Source organism: Blennius ocellaris, assembly GCF_963422515.1.
Source record: "Blennius ocellaris genome assembly, chromosome: 2".
NCBI lineage: Eukaryota > Metazoa > Chordata > Actinopteri > Blenniiformes > Blenniidae > Blennius > Blennius ocellaris.
Window position 1 is genome coordinate 25,989,832 of NC_137651.1, and position 19,156 is coordinate 26,008,987.

Here is a 19,156-nt window from a genome sequence, read left to right on the forward strand (position 1 = left end):
TGTGTGTGTGTGTGTGTGTGTGTGTGTGTGTGTGTGTGTGTGTGTGTCCATACGAGTGTGCGTGGGGATGCGTGTTGAAAATAAAATCCCATAGAGAAGCACAGAAGTTGTTTAAATGAGGCAACTTCAAGTGCCATGGCCATCTGTCAGTCACAGAACCAAAAAAGCAATAGCTCTTTTAAGTCACTGCAGGTGCAGCACTTTTTCTGGCATCTATTTCATCCACTGAGCATCAATCCAGTGCTGAGGTATAATGGTCTTGTCACCACTGACAATAGAGAGGCATTACCTTCACCTTGGTTGCAGAGATGAACGTGATTTTATGGCGACATAGTGATAATACTGTCAGAAAGTAGGAAATACAGAAAGATGGACAGAAAGGCAGAGAAAATAACAGTTGTAAGTCTAAAGCAAAAGTAAATGAATCAGAGACAAACAGAACAATATAGAGCTATTCATATTTATTGTGACTGACTTCAATTCTCACATAGTGAGCTGGCAGTGTTTGACAACAAGTACTCCAGATTTTCATCAATAAAGTACTCCGGCTGTAATAAATATTATGTGATTAATCATTTATTAAAGCATCAATGTGTCATGGCATCATCTACAATTATCTACTCTAAGAATCGGCACAGCAAGAGAGACATTTAATTGATGGTATTGTGTTTCCATGTTTTGCTTGCGGTGTAAATCTATTTGATGAAGATATCAGCTTCTATACAAACAGAGAGAAAAAACAGACAGAGCTGGATATTGCCATGATTCCACTTCAATTTCACAAAGGTCTCGACCCCTTGGTCATTGCAGACCACACACTGTGATAAAAGATAGGCAAGTTTCATTTCCTGTACAAATCTAGACAGAACAGGGCCTGCACAAATAAAGTGAGAGGCGAGATGACAGGCTGTTGGAAGAGGGCAAAGATAGAGTGAATTCACACCAATCAAGATTGGACTTCAGTTTCAGTCTAACTCTGGAGTGCTCATTCTCTCAGTTTGGTAGGTGGAAACACTGTCATCTCAACTCCTGTGGAATCACCTACTGTATTTGCAATAACACCCCTTGGAAATGTAGGTTTCATTCCTGAACAGAGCAAGTGCACATCTGTGGATGACGTCAAGACAAACCACACTTCACTGATAACCATATTCAACTATTGTGCTGTATCTACATTTACTTCAGTGTATTATTTAATTGGAAAAATCAACTACAACCTTTTTTATTTGGGTTCATACAGTAAAAAACCAAGTGGCTGCTCCATTAGTTTTACCTTCACTCCTGTAGTCCTCCTGAGAGCTGCTGAGCAGACTCAGGGAAGACAGTGGGTGACTGGAGAAAGCAGGCCAGTCCGGAGTCACTAGCCCACCGCTGTGGTGTTGTCGAGGTCTGCCGCGTGAGCTGAGCACTGACGAAGAGCTGTCCGGTTTCATTCGCAATACTGCTGCATACGATACTGGCCGTGCAGCAACGGCTCTTGCAATTTCTGGGAGGAGAAAAAAAAAAAATACAGTTAATTGCTCAAATGCGGATGTCAAAAAGCTTGTAACTCGGGATGCACCGATACCAATACCAGTATCAGCTTTGATTCCGCAAACTGCACTCGCTAAAGACGGCCATTATCCGTCAGCATCAGGTAGAGGGATGTCAGTGGTTTGGACATTTTTTTCATTATTAATGAGAATGACAAAAGTGAGGCAGACTGCAAATTATGCTGTGCAATATATCCAGAGGAGGTGAAAGCTAGTTAATCACCGCTGACATTTGGACCAGCAGAGTTAGCCAGATGTCACTCATTAGTTTAACTGCTCCGTGGATCCAGGAGGGTTTACCAAGACGTACCAAGAATTTCCCTCTGGGAATTATTCAAATATTTATATTATATTCTATCTTACATGCTGAAGAGTTTTTGGGGCTCAGACACCAGTGATGCTACATGCTAAAAATGATTAACGCATGACTAATACACTTATTAACAATGAGCTGCAGCGTGTGGCACTACACTGCCAGCTCAGTCTCTCCGTCTATGCAGAAGGCAGTACGTAGATAGGCGCTATGCACTACACTATGCGTACCATAGACTGGAAGCAAGCTGCAGTGGTGTTAATGCAGAGGCTGTGTTGACGTGGTTTGTGACAGCTTTGCATATCGTTTACGTATGTTGTATAAATTAGGCTTAATGGCATTTAAGAAGTACTCGTATATAGTTCTTCGCAAGTAGCCAAAGGGTAGCATTCATACTTGTTTTCATACTTTATAAAAGTGTATTGGTGCTTAAGTTAACAATCACCCACAAGGGTAAATGGGAAATGTCCATATAAAGACGCACTTCTATATATCGCCATCACTGAGAGTAGACAGCCGGATAAAGAGTCACATCTAAGACACACTTCTGAGTTAAATTGTCAGTTGTTAGAATAGCTTCCTGAAACTGGATAGTTACAGTATACATGAATGAACAGACTCCTAAAGAGAATACAATTGCGACAAGGTGCAAACTTTGAGCTCTGTGTGAGCCTAAATATAGTCCTCTTTAAGTACTAATATCCACTAAATGGTGTAATCATTTTCTAAATTAGTGCCGAGCCTCTTGTTAAATGGGAGTTAAATTACCTGTAAAGGCCCTCACCTTTTCAAAAAAAACCACAACAAACCCCAACATTTTTATTCTCTATTTCTGGAAATTTACCATTTGACTCTCACACAGTGTCTTTTTGTGCAGTAGCTACCGTGCAGAAGTCATTTGATGTACTGTCTAAAAAGTCACTTATGATGCCTCGGGTAAAAACATGCAGTTCTTAAAAGGAACCAAAGATGCATTGCATATTTGAAAGATCACCGTCACCAAAGTCTCAAATTGAATGAAATGGTAAATGTAACAAAGGGATAGAAACAGATTCCTTTAAAGTAACAGAGTCCACCGAGGCTCAGAATAACATCCTCTCTGAAGAATGAAACATTGAAGCTGTCACCACTCATTGCTGTCACTGTGCTCTTCTATAATTTACTTCTGAGGATTTCAATCTGCTTCATGTAGGGAAACATGCCAGCATGTTGTACTTTTATTACATTATAAATATAGCAACTCCAGATTACACAAACAATTATTTCCCTTATGCTGATCATCAATACAGAATTCTTTAAAGCAGCGGGACAACAGTTAGGCAAACGGCTGCAATCATGTACTTTTTAAACCAAACGTAAAGTGACGAGAAACTTGGATCTCAAAAAAGAGTTTAGTCAGAGTCCTACAAAAGAGGGGCGGGTGTGCTTTGCAATATGTGATAAAGTGCTCTGAAAGAACTGAACAAAACTGAGGAATAATTATGTGTCTCTGGGGACTTGTCAGCTGCAAACATACTGCTATCTACAAATGAAGAGCAGACAATTACTATATTACATATTCAGGGGGAGAACACAAGATGTGAGGCTCCATTTGAAATTAAAGATAGCGTGAGCTTTAAAATTGAAAAGCAAAGTAATTATTAGTTGGTCGGTAGTCAGTTAAATCATTTATTCTGCATTATATTCTACATATCCACCCCAACACCCTTCTGGAATTCCACAACAATGTTAAGGCCTTTCCTATAAAGCAAAACCTTGCAAAACACACTGATGTCAAGACGAAAAGACAAAACCCTATAATATGGCTGAATGTCACCTTTCTGATACAATGTTGCTATATTTGAATTTTTTAATGCACGTAGCATAACTATTTGATAGAGATTGCAGCATTGTATTTATGGCTGGCTCAGGTCTCTCGCTCTCGTAGTTTTAAATTGTATGATCATACTCTGGATAAAGTGTTATAAAGTCAGAGACACACATTTGTATCTCTGACTTTGTGTACTTGATGCTAAACCTTTCTGCAAACTTGTTTTGAAACCAAACAAGAAAATAGTGATTTAGGCCCCATACTGTATACACGACAATATTTTCAAATGAAAACAGAAACATTTTGTTGCGTTTCAGGTGTCAGTTTACATGACAACGGTGTTCAAAACCTCTGAAATATGGAGCGCTAATGTGCCCAAATTAAATTACTATATATATATATATGCCATTAAATAATTAAATAATTCATTAATTCATTAAAATAGCAATTTGATTCAATGTGATTTAATTAAGTTATATATTTGGTTATTTATTTTGTCATCCGGTGTTGCACTGCTTCATGAATTTATTGTATTTGTCAAAGATCTCTCTCAGAAAAAAATCGGTCAACACATTTCTGAAATGGGAAAACAAACGATGTATTTTCGCTTGAAATACTGTCATGTCAACGGTTCTTAGGCATTCAAAAGTAGTAATGTGTGATCACAGTGTGTATGTCTTAATTCAAGAACTAAGCTATAATGTATAGTTAAAATAAATCGGACAATTAAACAACAAAATTCACTGAGCTTCAATGCATGTTTTGTGAAAGTGAAAAAAAAAAGCCTGCAGTTTTCTCAATCCAAGCAGCGTTCGCAATATAATCTCCAGCTTTTTATCTGAAACCAAGCTGTTGGCAGCAGCAGACACTTTGTTGCATACATATATGAATGACAGACAGCTGTGCTATGACAGTTTCAGTGTGGCTGAGAAAAGCTGAGAGAGATGACAAGGAAACAGCTTGTTATCAAATGCGTTGATCCTGATGAAAACAGCTAATCTAAAATAGTTAAGTCAAGCTTTAAAATACTGTCAGAAGAAATGGCTGGTTTCACTCATTAAACCAAAGATCATGTCAACATAAGATGTCAGTGTTAGTTGGCAGAGTTAAGTTCTGGGAATAAATGATAACGTGAGTAAATTCATCAGACTTCATCTGTATCTGATATTAATGACTGTGGTAGGTGCATTCGATTAGCGAGTGAGAAATTATAATTTTGGACTAAATCAAAGCTCTCAAAAGAAATTGGAATCTCCAGAACACCTGGGGTTTTCTAGCAGAGCTCAATTCTTGGCAAGAGGAAGCGTTTTGGTGAAGTTTTGAAATCCAACAAAAACTATCAATAAAACACTGGGATACCAGCTCTTTTTCCTTGAGTGTGAAAGGGAGCTTTTTGCTGCAGATCTAGACTGGAAAGGAGCCACAAAATATCCCACGGAGAGTTTATAACAGGGAAATTGTGACATTGTAGACTGCACACGTCTTTGGCTCAGTAAGCAAGGAGCTTGATGCTCTTTATTTTCATTCAGAGTTCGGTTCTCTCAACTTTGAATGCCACGATCAGACGCCATAGTTAATTATCATTAATGTCAGTGGAGATGTAAATTTTGCATTGGATGATAGTAGTTCTGAGTCCCTACAGTATTAAACTGGCAAAGCAAGAACATTTTCTGACAGCAAAGATGACCCCCCCCCCCCCCCCCCCCCCCCAAACCCCCAAAACAAAGAAAATGATCTTTGAAGATGTTTAAATAGATTTTCTGACATTCGTGATTCAGCTGGTGACCCACAGCTTTGCAGATGATTCAAATGATATGCCTCTGTTGCATATTACTTAAGTCATGAAAGAATCCTCTATATTCAAATCGAGCGTTGCTACAAACTATTATTGCTTATTTCATAAGCATTCCTTTGCAGAGCTATACGAAGAGCTTCGCATATCATTGTGTCAAGTGGAGGTTTTGAAATGTATACTATATTTTTCTTCCCCAAGAAAACAGATTTCCACACTGAGGCCAAATCCTCACAAATAATGCATACAGGAAAAAAAAGGAAGTCTCTTTTGTTTGCTTGACTACTGAAGCCGACAGGCACTTGCTCTTGTCAGCTGTCACCTTCATCTGATAAAAGCAGTGACCCTTGCAGATCCCACTGATCCCTATCTTTCAGAGGGTGCAAAATAAGAAACACTCATTGTTGTTGAAAGGGCTGCACCTGCTGTATTTCAGGGAGCTCCAGAGCGATGCCATCAGTGATCGTTTCAGGTCTTAACACCACCTTCACGATAACATCAACGGAGCAGCGGCCGTTTCATACTCCGACAAAGAACAAAAAGTCAAACGTTCCTTTTGCCTTGTCCTTATTATCGTAAACATGCTATGCCATTAGACTGAGGGTTTAATTTAATGGAGATCACATTTCAGTGGCAGACTATTAGTTATTATGCAGCATTGCCGACTGCGTGCACTTGCACAGCTTTGAGAGGAGAAACTTAACATGCAAACAACAACAGTGTGGGTGAAGGTGAATCTGAAGGGAGGTTGACACGTTTGAAGTGAACAGAGGTGAGACCCAGTGAAACAAAGACAGGCGAAACGCTGAAAACTACTCTGCTGGTGTTAGGTCACTGTGTCAACACTGCAAAGGAGACAATGTGTGAGTCTCCGTCTGCACCCTCTGGACTGTGGTGGTGTGAAAAATGAATTAGAATAACGTACAGTGAGTAGGTGAGATACTCATGGGGGCTCAAGTAGACGGACATGATTAGCCATAGCCTGCAAGATTAATGGAGACCTTCACTGGGAGATTATATTGACTGAAGCTGATTATGCTTGAGACCATTTATTCAGTGGAATCTCATTACACATAGAACAATCCATACATCATATGCAAGTCCACTGCTCCTCCTATCACATTGGACTACTTGCTAAACCCCAGCTTTCTTCTTTTTGGTCTTCTTCCTGATCCTCAGAATAATGTCGGGATTGTACGGGCAGCTTCAACATTGCCAGACTGACAATAAACCTTCGGAGTTGTTATGGCCATAATATGTCATACTTGCTAATGTGAAGAGTGGGTATCTTTATCCTTTATGCTTTGTTTTTCCTTTGTTCATTGAAATTCTCGACTGAAGTTAAAACATAATCCTGCAAAAAGAATTAAAAAAGAAAAAAAATTAATCTGAGGTGATATGTTGGATGTTTTCAGAATTAAAAAAGAAAAATACACAAATGAAGAAAAATGCTTTCCGAACAGCCTTCATGCTCCTTGGTAGCAACGCAAATTCAAAAATCCGTTGGTGTGGACATACAAGCTCATTGTATACACGTGTATTCTGAAATGCCAAATCTGTTATCCCCTGATACTGATTAGAGTGTTGATCACTGTACACAGCAAAGGCTGCCAGGATTTGAATGGTGAGTCCAACTTTTCCTGGTCAAATAAAAATCAACACTGGGTTGTTTCCTTTTCCTTTATTTCTATTTTAAATTCAATTTCCTTTGCTCAAGTTGTGAGTATAACAGAGGCTGTCATAACTCCAGCTTCCTGCCTGCTGGAGGTGATCCGCGAGGTAATGATGGGACCAAAAATAGAGTCAACATTATTTTGTGTGTGGTGCGTGCATGCTCAGTGTTGGTATTGACTTGATGTTTGATTATAACACTACTGGTAACAGCTTGTTGTGTCATCCCTGTTTATTAAATATATTCCATATATTGTCTATATTATCAGTTCAAAATCTACTTATTGACTATCAACAAGTGTATCCCCAGTAATAGGCGAGATCAATCTTAAGCATAAATCAGAAATGCTTAAAAATATATAAATGATCTCATCAAATTAGTACAGATCTTATACCCCTTACACCACAACATTGTACGTGAAAACGCATCATTTTTGCATTTTGTGTTTATACAGCAACGTTTTAGACCCGGAAACTCAAGAAAATTATGTAGTTAGCATGTCGGGACACCAGTTGGTGCTATTTGTTTTTGGAATTAAATCACAATCATGGACACAGCAGAGAACAATACACTGTAGACATTAACAGTGGCAAGTCCACGTCCATTCCTATGGACAGACGGAGATGTTATTAGGGTCACTCTCAAATACCAAGTCCCTGGAGTCATGACACTCTGGAGGCTGCCATTGTTATTATTGTCCATCTATTCAGGCATGTGCAGAGGAACTATTTACCACGGTGGCTGCGCGCGTGCGTGCGTGAAGTATTTTCCCTGTATTATTGCCTCAATATCAGTGCACTAGAACCAGTTTGTATATGTTACTAAAAAAACATTGACATGTGTGCACATAACTTCTGCTAATGTATGTTCAGGTAAAAGAATGCAGTATTTCATCATTGTGTCATCAACATACTCTTTTATCAAAGCCTTGAAACCCAGTTAGCATGCGTTCCAGAATACCAGGGTCACTTCCCCCTCTCATCAAGAACATTAACCTTCTTTCTGGCTCCAATAGAAGCATCAGACCCAACAATGCTTCTTGCAGATTTCTAGGTGGATAAACAGACCACCAGCAAGCTATTGCCTTGAAATTCACGTGGCGTCGCAAGTTGTGAATGTGATATTACTTCTCATGTTGCCATTAATAAATATCTGTATATTAGAGTATCTACTGCTGTTAAACAATAACAATTTTTAATCAGATATATCTCAGGGTTGTTGTGATTGATTTAGATGAATCACAATGAAATGTTAATCTATATAAATCATGTTTCCTTTTGCATTAGCAAACAGGCTCAAGAAAAAGAAAAAAAAAACCTTATATATGCATTGAAATGTGTTCATTCAACACCTTTAATACTTAATGTTAACAAAAGACTTTTGCATTTAAAAATGTTTCACGACATGAATATGTCCCTCGGTTATTCTTTTTTTCAGCCAGTCACAAAGACAAACTGACTTGATGACATTATCCAAGAGGAGCGGTAATCTTCTTATTTACAATGTTGCCTGCTCCTGAGAACAATCAGCCGAATCCACGACAAAAGTATATGGGGGTGGTATTTTAAGCTGGAAGTGCTTTTTCAAAGGAAAACTCTTTCCTGCAGAGTTTAAATGAAACTTCATGTCAGTCAACTGTTCTATCTTGGGTACCGACATTTTGAGTCGGTCCACTACTGGGTATAGTCTACATGACCAAAATGTATTTTCCATAGACGTTTCAGGAATTTTGTATCTGTTAATTTTGTATTCTGCGCTGCAGGGTATGAGTTGATTGCAAAATAAGTTTTAATCATAATTATCATGATGGTGGATTAATCATCATTAATGCTTCAATTTTGAGTGTGAAAACAAATCTTATCTTTAGTGCCTCAATTTTCAACAGAACACTGTGAACATGTTATATTTGCTGTCCCACATAAGTCTAATCTACTTGTATCTAAGGAGGTAATAGCCACAATAAGTTGCACAGAAACGTAGAAAAAAGATCATGATGATCCCTGGGTGTCTTTAAACTTTAGAACTAATGTATTGGTTTGCTTCATGAACTAACCTTTGAAGACAAAATTGATTAATGTTGAATGGGGACAGAAAAATATATTAAAATGAAGATCAAGTTTGAATTTTCATAGGCTGATTTTGTTGATTATGTAGTTGTAAATGCTGCATTGCCATAAACACTCTCGCAACACTTACATTTCAGCGACAGTCTAATTTAGTGACCAAGACCAGTAAATAGTTTTTTTTTTTTTTTCATTTGTTTCGATCACAACAAACAACATTTTGCTCTGAAGCTGCAAACTGAAGCTTCTCGTCAAAGGCAGATGAACTCTTTGCAACTGGCAACGAAAGAATATGTTTGAAACATTCAAATCGTGTAGTAAAAAGCAGCTGTGCATGGCACATATTGATGTTCTCATTTGTCGGCCGACTTTTCATGGCTCCCTGTGGTCCCAGGCTCGTCCTCCCTCGCTTTGAAAACCCGAGGACTGCTCCGATTGATTCGAGATGATGTTGGGACACTGGAAAACCCAGTTAACCCTTCAAGTCTTGGAGATGACATGTCAGCACACCATCATAATATGGCATTTATATTTCAAGGTATTCAATCACACCAATGTATTCACAGCAGGGTCCGGCTATGTGTAGTGCATGCAAATCCTCAATTGCTTCACCACACACACAATCAAATCTCTGGTGTCTACGACTCCTTTGCCCTTGGTGAAAATGACTCCATGCATCACTTATACAGCACTACACATCAATATTCCAGACACCCTTCTTTTAATATTAAGATACCTCAGAGTTAGCAGTACCATTCCATACTTACCATTCCAAGCAGCGTTGTATTTCGATCAGTAGCAAACTAGTAGTGGGAGGACAAAAATGGCTCCAGACATCAGTACTGCCCAACCCACTTTTGAACATGAGCGAAATCTAATTGCAATAGTCTCTCTGCTTCAATGTAATTTAACCTGGAGTGGAAATGAAAAGGACTGGGCAGTGGAGAGAAGGGGTGGGGGGGAGGAACAGAAGAACCACTGTCTTCAATGTTCATTTTTAGAATATTCTGAGAACAATGGGCCAATAATCCATTATACAAACCATCATGTCAAAAGTACTGTAATAAACAAGACAGCATTACACCCCTGGGAAATGCTTGTGCTGTTGATGATAATGAAAACCAGTTTGAAGTGTGGCACTCTCACTGAAAAGTGACATAATTCTAAAAGCAGATATCAGCTCTATTCTGACAAAAGTGGAAAGTCGCTGCTTGGGCCTACATTAGTGGAGTAGTTGTTAGCTAAACGGAAAGCACTCCACCGCAAACAGAGTCTGACAGTTTAACATTTCACACTGAGGTTGTCGGCTTTGGCATCCTTACCATGCAAAGTAAGGGAAACAATACACAGAACACGTTCAACAATAATTTGACTAATTTGTTTTCAGCTACTGATGAGGCAGTAGCTGCCTCATCAGTAGCTGAATGCTCTGCAATTAAGGAATGAAAGTGAAAGTTCCCTGAAGAGATGTGAAGGAAAATTTGAAAAAGTAGACTATGGAAGCGCTGCTACTGCACATGCGGACTGCGGCCTGAGGAAATGGTTCTTCGTCAATGGAAGATAACAATGGCGTCACCCAGAGTCATAAGAATGAGTCATCCAGAATAGCAATCTAACCTGGTCGTCTGTATATAGCATATTGTTCTCTGTGCACGTGTCTGGTTTCATTATAGAAACAACCAACAGTGCCAACCAGTGGTCTGGCGGGCAACTACATTGTTTTCAGTGTTTCTGCCATTGCCCTGTAGATGGGGCCTCATTGTAGTTGAGGTGCCACGCACAGTGGAATTAGAGCTCAAGTGGGCCATGCCAATTAATAATTACAGGATAATATAGAAATAACTAGAACTGTAAATCACTGTCTTTATTTTACCACAACAAAGTATTAATATATAATTATGAAGTTTATATTTAATGAACTATCATTTTACAACACATGACAAACCTGAAATTTGAATAAAAGATATACAATTTGAACAGAATTATGCCTCCATTCAGCATGTGCTTTGCAACTTACAGATCATGGTGGATTTTTTACACATATGTTACCGTATATTGTCTGTAAGGAAGACTTTCTTATTTCCCGAAAGGCAATTATTTTTACATAAGCAGTCAAACAACTTAAGGCGATGTAATGACAACGGGCAAAGATATCTCTAATGAGTGAGCAGAGCAACTTCTGTCAAATATATGCACCAAAGGAACCAGGGAACCAAATCCCCAGATCACAAATCAATGCAGAGAATTGACTCAACTGAAACAAATTAGCTGCACAAGTCAGAGTTCCTGTTTTTAAACTTGATAAACTAGTAGAAGTCTTGACAAACAAAAGTTCCCTCCTGGCATCTCCACACTGGCTTTCTTTCGAAATCAGTTAAAAAAAAAAGGTCAATGTGCTCAGTCAAGTCTGGTTTCCTTCTGTTATGAAAAGTGCATTTAGTGTTGGTATTTTGTTCAACGGGGAGTCCTCATAGTTTGATTACCCAGCGTGTTTCCTTGATGGGTCCTGGTAACTTACAGTTTGATGTGTTTTTGTTTTATTATGCTAAATGTTTGTTTTCTGTCATGTTTTTCCGGTTTCCATAGCTATGCATTTCAAGTGCTGCTCATATTCGCTTATAATTTAACATCCTACTCCTGGGACATTTCTTCAACCTTACCCTGTCTTTTCAAGCCAGCTCTTGTATCTCATATTTATGTTTGTCTTTCATGTTTGCTGCTGTGTCTTGATCCAAGTTCACGTCTGGCTTCCTGTTCCACATCAGAATTCAATTTCAATGTGCACCAACTCTTTCATCGTGTCTCATGGCTTTGCACTTCTTCACGCTAATATGTGTTTGACACCCCTGGTATAAATGCTCCTACAGGCAACAATTTTAACAATCTTATGAGTTCAAAAGCTGTTAAACTGTGTGATGTGGATTTGATAAATGAACCTTTACATCAGGCTCGAATTCCCCTCAGGAAATATAGAAATGAACAAAGCTAATATAGAATGGTACAACTGTAATAATACATGTACATGTCGGCAAAAAAAGCTTAGGTGGAAACATTTTACCTCCCTGTGGATCTGCAAACCTTTGGTTCGGTGCAGTGTTAGTGTTGTTTTGATCATTCTGTGCTGCTTTGCTATTGGTTGTTCACAGCTGTGGTCATGAAATTTCCGACACAGTCCAAGAAAAATATCTGGCTTTTCGTGGGCTGGAACAAACAAGTGTGTAATACATTTGACCATTGGGAATGTGATAAAGGCAATAGCATAAAAACTTGCCAATAGTGCAATCAAATAGCAAACAATGTTTTACAACTGTGACAGTGTTGCAGAGTTTGTATCCTCAATGAATGAATGTGATGACTATGCAAACCAGGATGGCAAAGAAAATTAATTTCAAGAAATCCGGTGTTTATGTATGGGCAGCATCGTTGGCTGCAAATATTGCAATTGTGAAGTTGCTTTAATGCAACTTCAATCATGTAAATATCATGCAAAAATCGTGTTAATTTCATTCATACTCTTACTCAGTGGGCGTGTGGTCATTCACTGACAATGATAATAGAGCTGTATGTCCTCTGCACATTTCTGACAGAAGATGTTGTAATGTTACATGATCTGAGCCAGAGGGAGCATGTTGACAAGGCCCACAAGTGACTTTCAAGTGGCAAAGGTCGAACAAAGAATATGAAGAGCCAGTTTAGAGAATATAAGGAGGAGAAAGTATATGTATGTTTGATCAAATACAGAGAGTAAAGGTCAAAAGCCATTTGTACATTGTTACTTCCCCCCTCAGATTGTTGGACAGTTTTGAGGATGTCTATCAGAAACTAATAATTCTCTTTAAGAAATCAAGATTTCTTTGTTCATGTTTGCAAAAAATTTGAACCGAAATGGTTCAAGTTATTAAAAATTATTATACTAGAAATAAAACTATTTAAAAATGTCTTCATAAAGTAAGCTAGCAAAACTAGTACTATTAATAGTCAATTTGGGAAAGATATTTCAGCAAAATTAGAGAAAAAAGTGACAAAAGTTGAACCACACTAATCTCGTGGTCTGACAAAACACGTCATTATATTCCTAAAGTTGAAAAGAGGTAAAGCTACACCCGTGACAGACGAGATGTTTCTGAGAGATTTCTTAAGTGCTTCTGTTGGTCTGAAAAAGCTCTGAATAGTCGCTGCACTTTGCATCTATTCCACAGCTGAAAAACTCTCTCTTTATTCTTCTCGACTGCGTCATTCTTCACTGTGACTGACTTGGAATATTTTGGCACATAATATGCTGTAAACAATTTTGTAATTCCAAAAACAACGATCAAGAAATTAAAAGGATTTAGTTTAGGTTTTTTTTTTCCTTTTTCTGCATCTCTTCATGCGTTGATTGGAGTATAGTTTGTGGCTTAAAAATAATCAAGGTGCCTTACATCTTAAAGGCTATATTTTGTTTCAGTACCTGCTCTATTTTGAGAACTGTGCGAGATTCACAAGCCCTGTGGCTTCCTGAAACGTGTTGACGTTTTGGGCAGAAACTCTGCTAAAATGTCAACAATTTGAATGTAGAAGTTCAACCTAGTTGGCCCCATGTGAAAGAGCATCTTCAACAAGGTGTGCCACCAAGGAATGATAAAACATGGAGAAGATGGAGTACCACAGCATTGCCAAGGTCAATAAAGAGAGTCCTTAACTGATCCATATCTCCATATACTAAAGGTAAATTGTTGAGGTTGCACGGTGCTTCTTTTCTCACAGAGAGCAGACTCTCAGTTTAAGTCTGTGAAGAGTTGTCTCTGGTTTCTTCCACAGTTCTATACCCTGCATTTGAGAATAAATAGTGATTCTGAGACCCCGACAACAATGTTTCAAGTGAAAACACATTGTTATTGCATTGACACAGCAATGTTTTGAAAACCATGTATGTTTACACGGTAATGGCAGAAATACTGAAAACAATGTAGTTACCATGTTTGGCCATGACTGGGTGCTATTGTTCTCTATAAACACACGGACATTTGTATGGACAGATGTTATTACGGTGACCCTTGACTATAAAACTACCAAGTCTCAGGAGAAAATGTACTGGGAGTCATGACGCGTTGGAAGCTGTACTGAACATGCGCAAAATAACTATTTCCTGTCCTATTTTTAGTGGTGTTGCAACTTTCTTTGCCATCTACATAGAGACAGAGCCTGAGCGTTTCCAAAAGTTGCATTTTCACCTTTCCACAGAGTTCAAGCGTTTTTAAAGAGTTCCCCTAAAATACCCTGAAGTAGGGAAGCTTCTCTTTGTCTCTTTCCAGCTCACTTGTTCCTCCCTTTCATTCAATTCTTTAATTCTTTCTTTCCGTGTTTGCCCTGTGATGAACTGGAAACTAAACAATGCCATGCCCCATCTCTGGAGAAGAAAAAAAACTAAAACTTTCATTACAGGAAACTACACAGATCATTTAAATGGGAAAAGTGGGTTCGTATAGCTTCCTTGAGTATACCACACATTCCCACACGCACCATAAATTACGCTTACAAAACCTCAGGGTGGCACTCATCACACTTTACAGACAGCAGTTTAAAACACTTCTGATTAAACTACAACAGTCCTCCCAGTGCATTTGCAAGTTAAGCTCTTGCCTGCCTTTGCTTGGGTCTGAATTAACATTATCACCAGAGGCTTGTTAGCGAGCTTCTCTGCTCATGCTAACACAAGCAGTTTGGGCTTCAGCTTCCTGCGCACTCGCTGGGTAACCTTTTCAAAGGGTACTTCGTATACACTGTTGTGTTGTTGGTGTGTGTTTACTTGGTGAGGGAGCAATATTACCTTTTCTTCAAAAGCTGGAAAAGGTTTTTTTCTTTTTTCGGTATTTTACTGCAGAGGTGGCATTCACGTCTAAAGCATATATTATACTGCTTTTTAAATCTACCAACCATTTAACCCAGATATAATTGATATCCATTAGATCATATTTGATCACAGCTTTTGTTCTTTTTTTTTGTTTGTTTTTTTTAGACGTGCTGTTCTCAACAGAACACTTCATTGAGGGCTGGTTATTTGGACGTACTTAACGTTTCTTCAAGTAAAAGTTCTTCAAATTATCACGATCTCTTGAAGAAGTAGCTCCAAGCTTTGGTTTGGAAGAGTAAGGCCCTGTTTATACAACAACCAAAGTGAAAGAGCATGTTTTTTTTTCATTTTTTGCACAATGCAATAATATTTCATTATATCTGAATTCGAAATGTCACTTATCAATTACTCACTACGAGTACATTTTAATCCAAGTACTATAACACTTTTGCGCAAGTAATATTTTGGTATATTTTGTTAAAGTAACAACACTTTTACTTGAGTATATTTTTGAGGTACTCCACTCACCTCTGGTGCTATATGGATAAAACTTTTCCATAGATAGTCACAGTATTCAGGGCAGTGGTGGCCAGGAGCTTAGAGAGGTGGACTTGGGTTCGGAGGCTTGCAGGTTCGATCTCCATGGCCGACAAGTCACCACGGTCACCGCTTGCTCACTGAGCTCGACCATTGACCCCCAAAAGCTCCCTGGGGCACCGTATTGTGGCCACCCATATGCAAAAATCGTCAATGCAAAAAAAAAATTAAAAATAGCAGATGCATAAAGTACAGTTAGTTTGGGTTAGGGGTGGTCCACAAGAAATGAACCAACTCAAAATGTTTATTGTTGTTATTCAGAGAAATCTTATGGTAATTATCACAATTCTCTCATCCCTCAGCTTTTCGCTTGTTGAACCGGCCTTTACACCGATAGCTTCCACAGAAGTGGCTCCCGCTCATGTTCCTGCAGCAACACACTGCTCCTTCATTTCAGACTTGTCAGCCTAAGCAGCTGTTTGAGCTGCATTGTTGCTCACCCGCCTCTGTATTGTCCCCCATTTATTACAACACATGGGTACAAGCTGCAGCTGTGTACAGCAAATTAGACACGGAGCATGTGAACGAAACACCTATTCACACTGGGATTAATGTAAAACACCACAACGACCACAATAAAAATGGTAAATAGTGCACATTTGCCTCTACAGAACACAAATAGTGTTTTGATATTCAACAAACATCAACCAAATCTCAACCATTTTTTTTTTCCTCAGCTAGAAATAACCTTATAAACGTTTGTTTGAACTGTCATATCCAGCCTAAAAAGAAAGATCTGGTATATTTCTTTTAAAAACTATCCACCATGAGTCTGAAATTCTGTAATCCCAGAAGTAAAGCTTCAAAAGTTCAGAAATAGTTGCTTCCATGTATTGGTACCGTTTAACAAGCAAACGAGTGAGGTCGGCACAGTTTGTTTGACTTCCCATAGACGAAGCTCAGAGAGAGCCCCAGAGTGTACGAACCATTGCTCCGGTGGGATGAAAGAACCGTTAAAAGGGCAAAGTCCATTAAGCAAACACATGATCTGGACTGACCAAAGCAGACACTTGATCTGAAGCTTGATCGCGTGCCCTCGTGGCTAACCCCGCTGGGATAGAGATGGTTTGAGACTCAGCAGAAGGACCACACTCCTGCTGGACCAGTGATACTAAAAAAATTCTCAAGTTTGACAGTAATTTTGGATTAAAGTAGGAATGTTCTATGCCATCAGCATCCCACAATCTTATTTATTATTATTTAATTAACTGTGGATCCCAAATTCACCGTATGACCTCTTTACAAGTGGGAAAGTCTGAGTTTGACAGCAATCAGGTGATTTTTTTTCTCGCAGTGGGTGGAAGGTAGTTCCCCATTTTGTAGTTATTCATGAATGCACCAAAAGCCCTGTGATGGACTCGTGACTTGTCCTGGGTGTATCCTGCCAATCACAACATGTCAGCGGGGATAAGCTCCAGTTTCTCCCGATGCTAACCTGGTTGAACCGTGTAAAGGAAGGATTGAGGGATATTTGGCTGGCAATCGTTCCTGCTTTTAAATCATTTCATGGAAACAGTTGGGACAAGTAAACTATAGGGATGCACAATAGCACTTCTTGAAAGGACGAGTACAATTATGAGCTTTAGCTATATGCCGACACAGAGTACTGATGCTCGTACTAATTAAATACCATTAAGCCTAATTTATACAAGATATGAAAACGATATGCGAAAACTCTACGTTACTGCGAACCACATCAGTACAACCTCTGCATCGATCTACAGCCTATGATTTGCATAGGGCAGTGCATAGCATAACGCACCGCTCTATGCATACTGTAAGACTATAGGATCAAAGGACTGATCTTGTAGTATGCCGCCACAGACTCCAACTTGCTGTGGATGAGTGTATTAGTCTTACTTTAATCACATTAAGCATATAGTACGGCTGGTGTGTGAGCCCTGATCTTTTTGTACAGGGTTCTCAAACTCAGATTCTCGAGGGCCGCAGCCCTGCATGTTTCCCATGTCTCCCTGCTTCCACTCAGCTGATTGCAATGAGCAGCTCGTTGTCTGGCTTTGTGCTGAATGAGGTAATGAGCCATAGGGACATTCAGGGGAGGGAGACCCAGGATCTGGGTTTAAGACCTCTGCTCTAGCATGTAGCATGTAATATGTAGTATGTAACACAACTCTTGATATCCTCTTGATATGTTGGATACTTTGGTATTTGTCGTATTCATTCATATTAAACAATCTTCAAACTGCGGACGGATCCCTCATCCTCTCTCATTTATCTGCTGCTGATATCACATAGAACTCCCCAGGTTGTATCGGGAAGTTTATTCGATGTGCATATACAGATACTACATGGCGTATTGGGGCATCCTTCAGTACACTCAATCAGTAATGTGGGTGACAAGTGACGACTTCACATTGTTTATAATCACCATTAGGAAAAACATGCACATCACACAGAGCAACAATTTTGAATGAGCCATCTACTTTGTATTCGATATAAAAATGAAAAAATTACTATTCCAAAGACACAGACTACTCCCTCTCAGGTCCATTAAAGTATCATTCTAACAACAATGTCACATTTGCATCTTTCCATTACAGGATATATGGTGTTAAAAGGGCTCTCGGATATTATTCTATGCATCTGTTTTTATCACTATTAGCTCCAAGCACTACCCTTTTCTTACCTGAAAGGCCACTGATGACAGACAGGAGGAGAAACGGTTTCCATGGTGACCCCATACTTGTTGAAGAGGGTCCCTTTTGCAAGAATGTTAGCAGATCTGTTTCTTCATTAAAGCTGCTCCTGCAAACAACCCAGAAAGAATGAAATAAAAACATGAGTTGGTGGGAGGCTGTATCTGGAGTTATCGCATACATGCAGCAGCACAGTGAGCACTACAGCTGTCAACACAAATCAGGGCGCAGATCTCACTAAATGGAATCTGCGTTTTACTTTCTTGTCTCATGATCACAGATATGTTCACACCACGCAGTTTGGCCCATGGGAGAGTTACACATGACAGGATTGCTCCCACTCCATGATTTAGTGTCAAACTATACAGTGGGTTACACTCTGCTAGCCCTCACTGAGTTGTGCACTCAGTCTAATTGCATGCAGTCAATCACAGCTCATAAATTCTCATTATACAAGAGAATTGTTACACGTCTGGTGGTGAGAAAAATCAACCGTGCTTCACGGAATCAGTCAGATTGTGACTGGCACTCACTTCACTAACAAGACCATTGAACTGACACATGTATGATTCAAATATGGAGTGTGAATTGTTTCTGAATAACAACCTTCCAGGCAGGGTGAGAAGTATTGTGCTGGCGTGCATAAAAGAACAAAACAAAAAAATGTATGTGCCTTTCATCAACCATGTGAATGTACAATAGTTAAAATTTACAATCTATAAGAGTCAGATTCTGATTAAATGAATGTGGTTTATGTTTTAGAATGTAGAATAAGATACCCAATAGAATGGGGAATTATGTCTTCATCTATAATTTATAGAAAAACCAACTTAACCAACTGGGAAAAGTAAGACGTAAAACCCTTCTTTTCAAAAACAGTCAATAAT

General features: G+C 39.0%; 1 protein-coding gene across 1 annotated transcript in view; it reads right to left on the reverse strand.

The window, feature by feature from the left end:
- The window catches only part of cntn5 (contactin 5), a gene marked incomplete at its 3' end in the record, with an annotated part of 94,000 nt that extends 75,671 nt beyond the window's left edge, over positions 1 to 18,329 (reverse strand). The window contains exons 1-2 of the mRNA XM_080502406.1: positions 18,260 to 18,329; positions 1,274 to 1,486 (exon numbers count right to left, since the gene is read on the reverse strand). Of these exons, the coding sequence (XP_080358532.1) occupies positions 1,274 to 1,486; positions 18,260 to 18,314 (268 nt within the window). The 5' untranslated portion in view covers positions 18,315 to 18,329. The remainder of the gene's footprint in view (positions 1 to 1,273; positions 1,487 to 18,259) is intronic.
- Between the last annotated feature and the right edge of the window lie 827 nt (positions 18,330 to 19,156).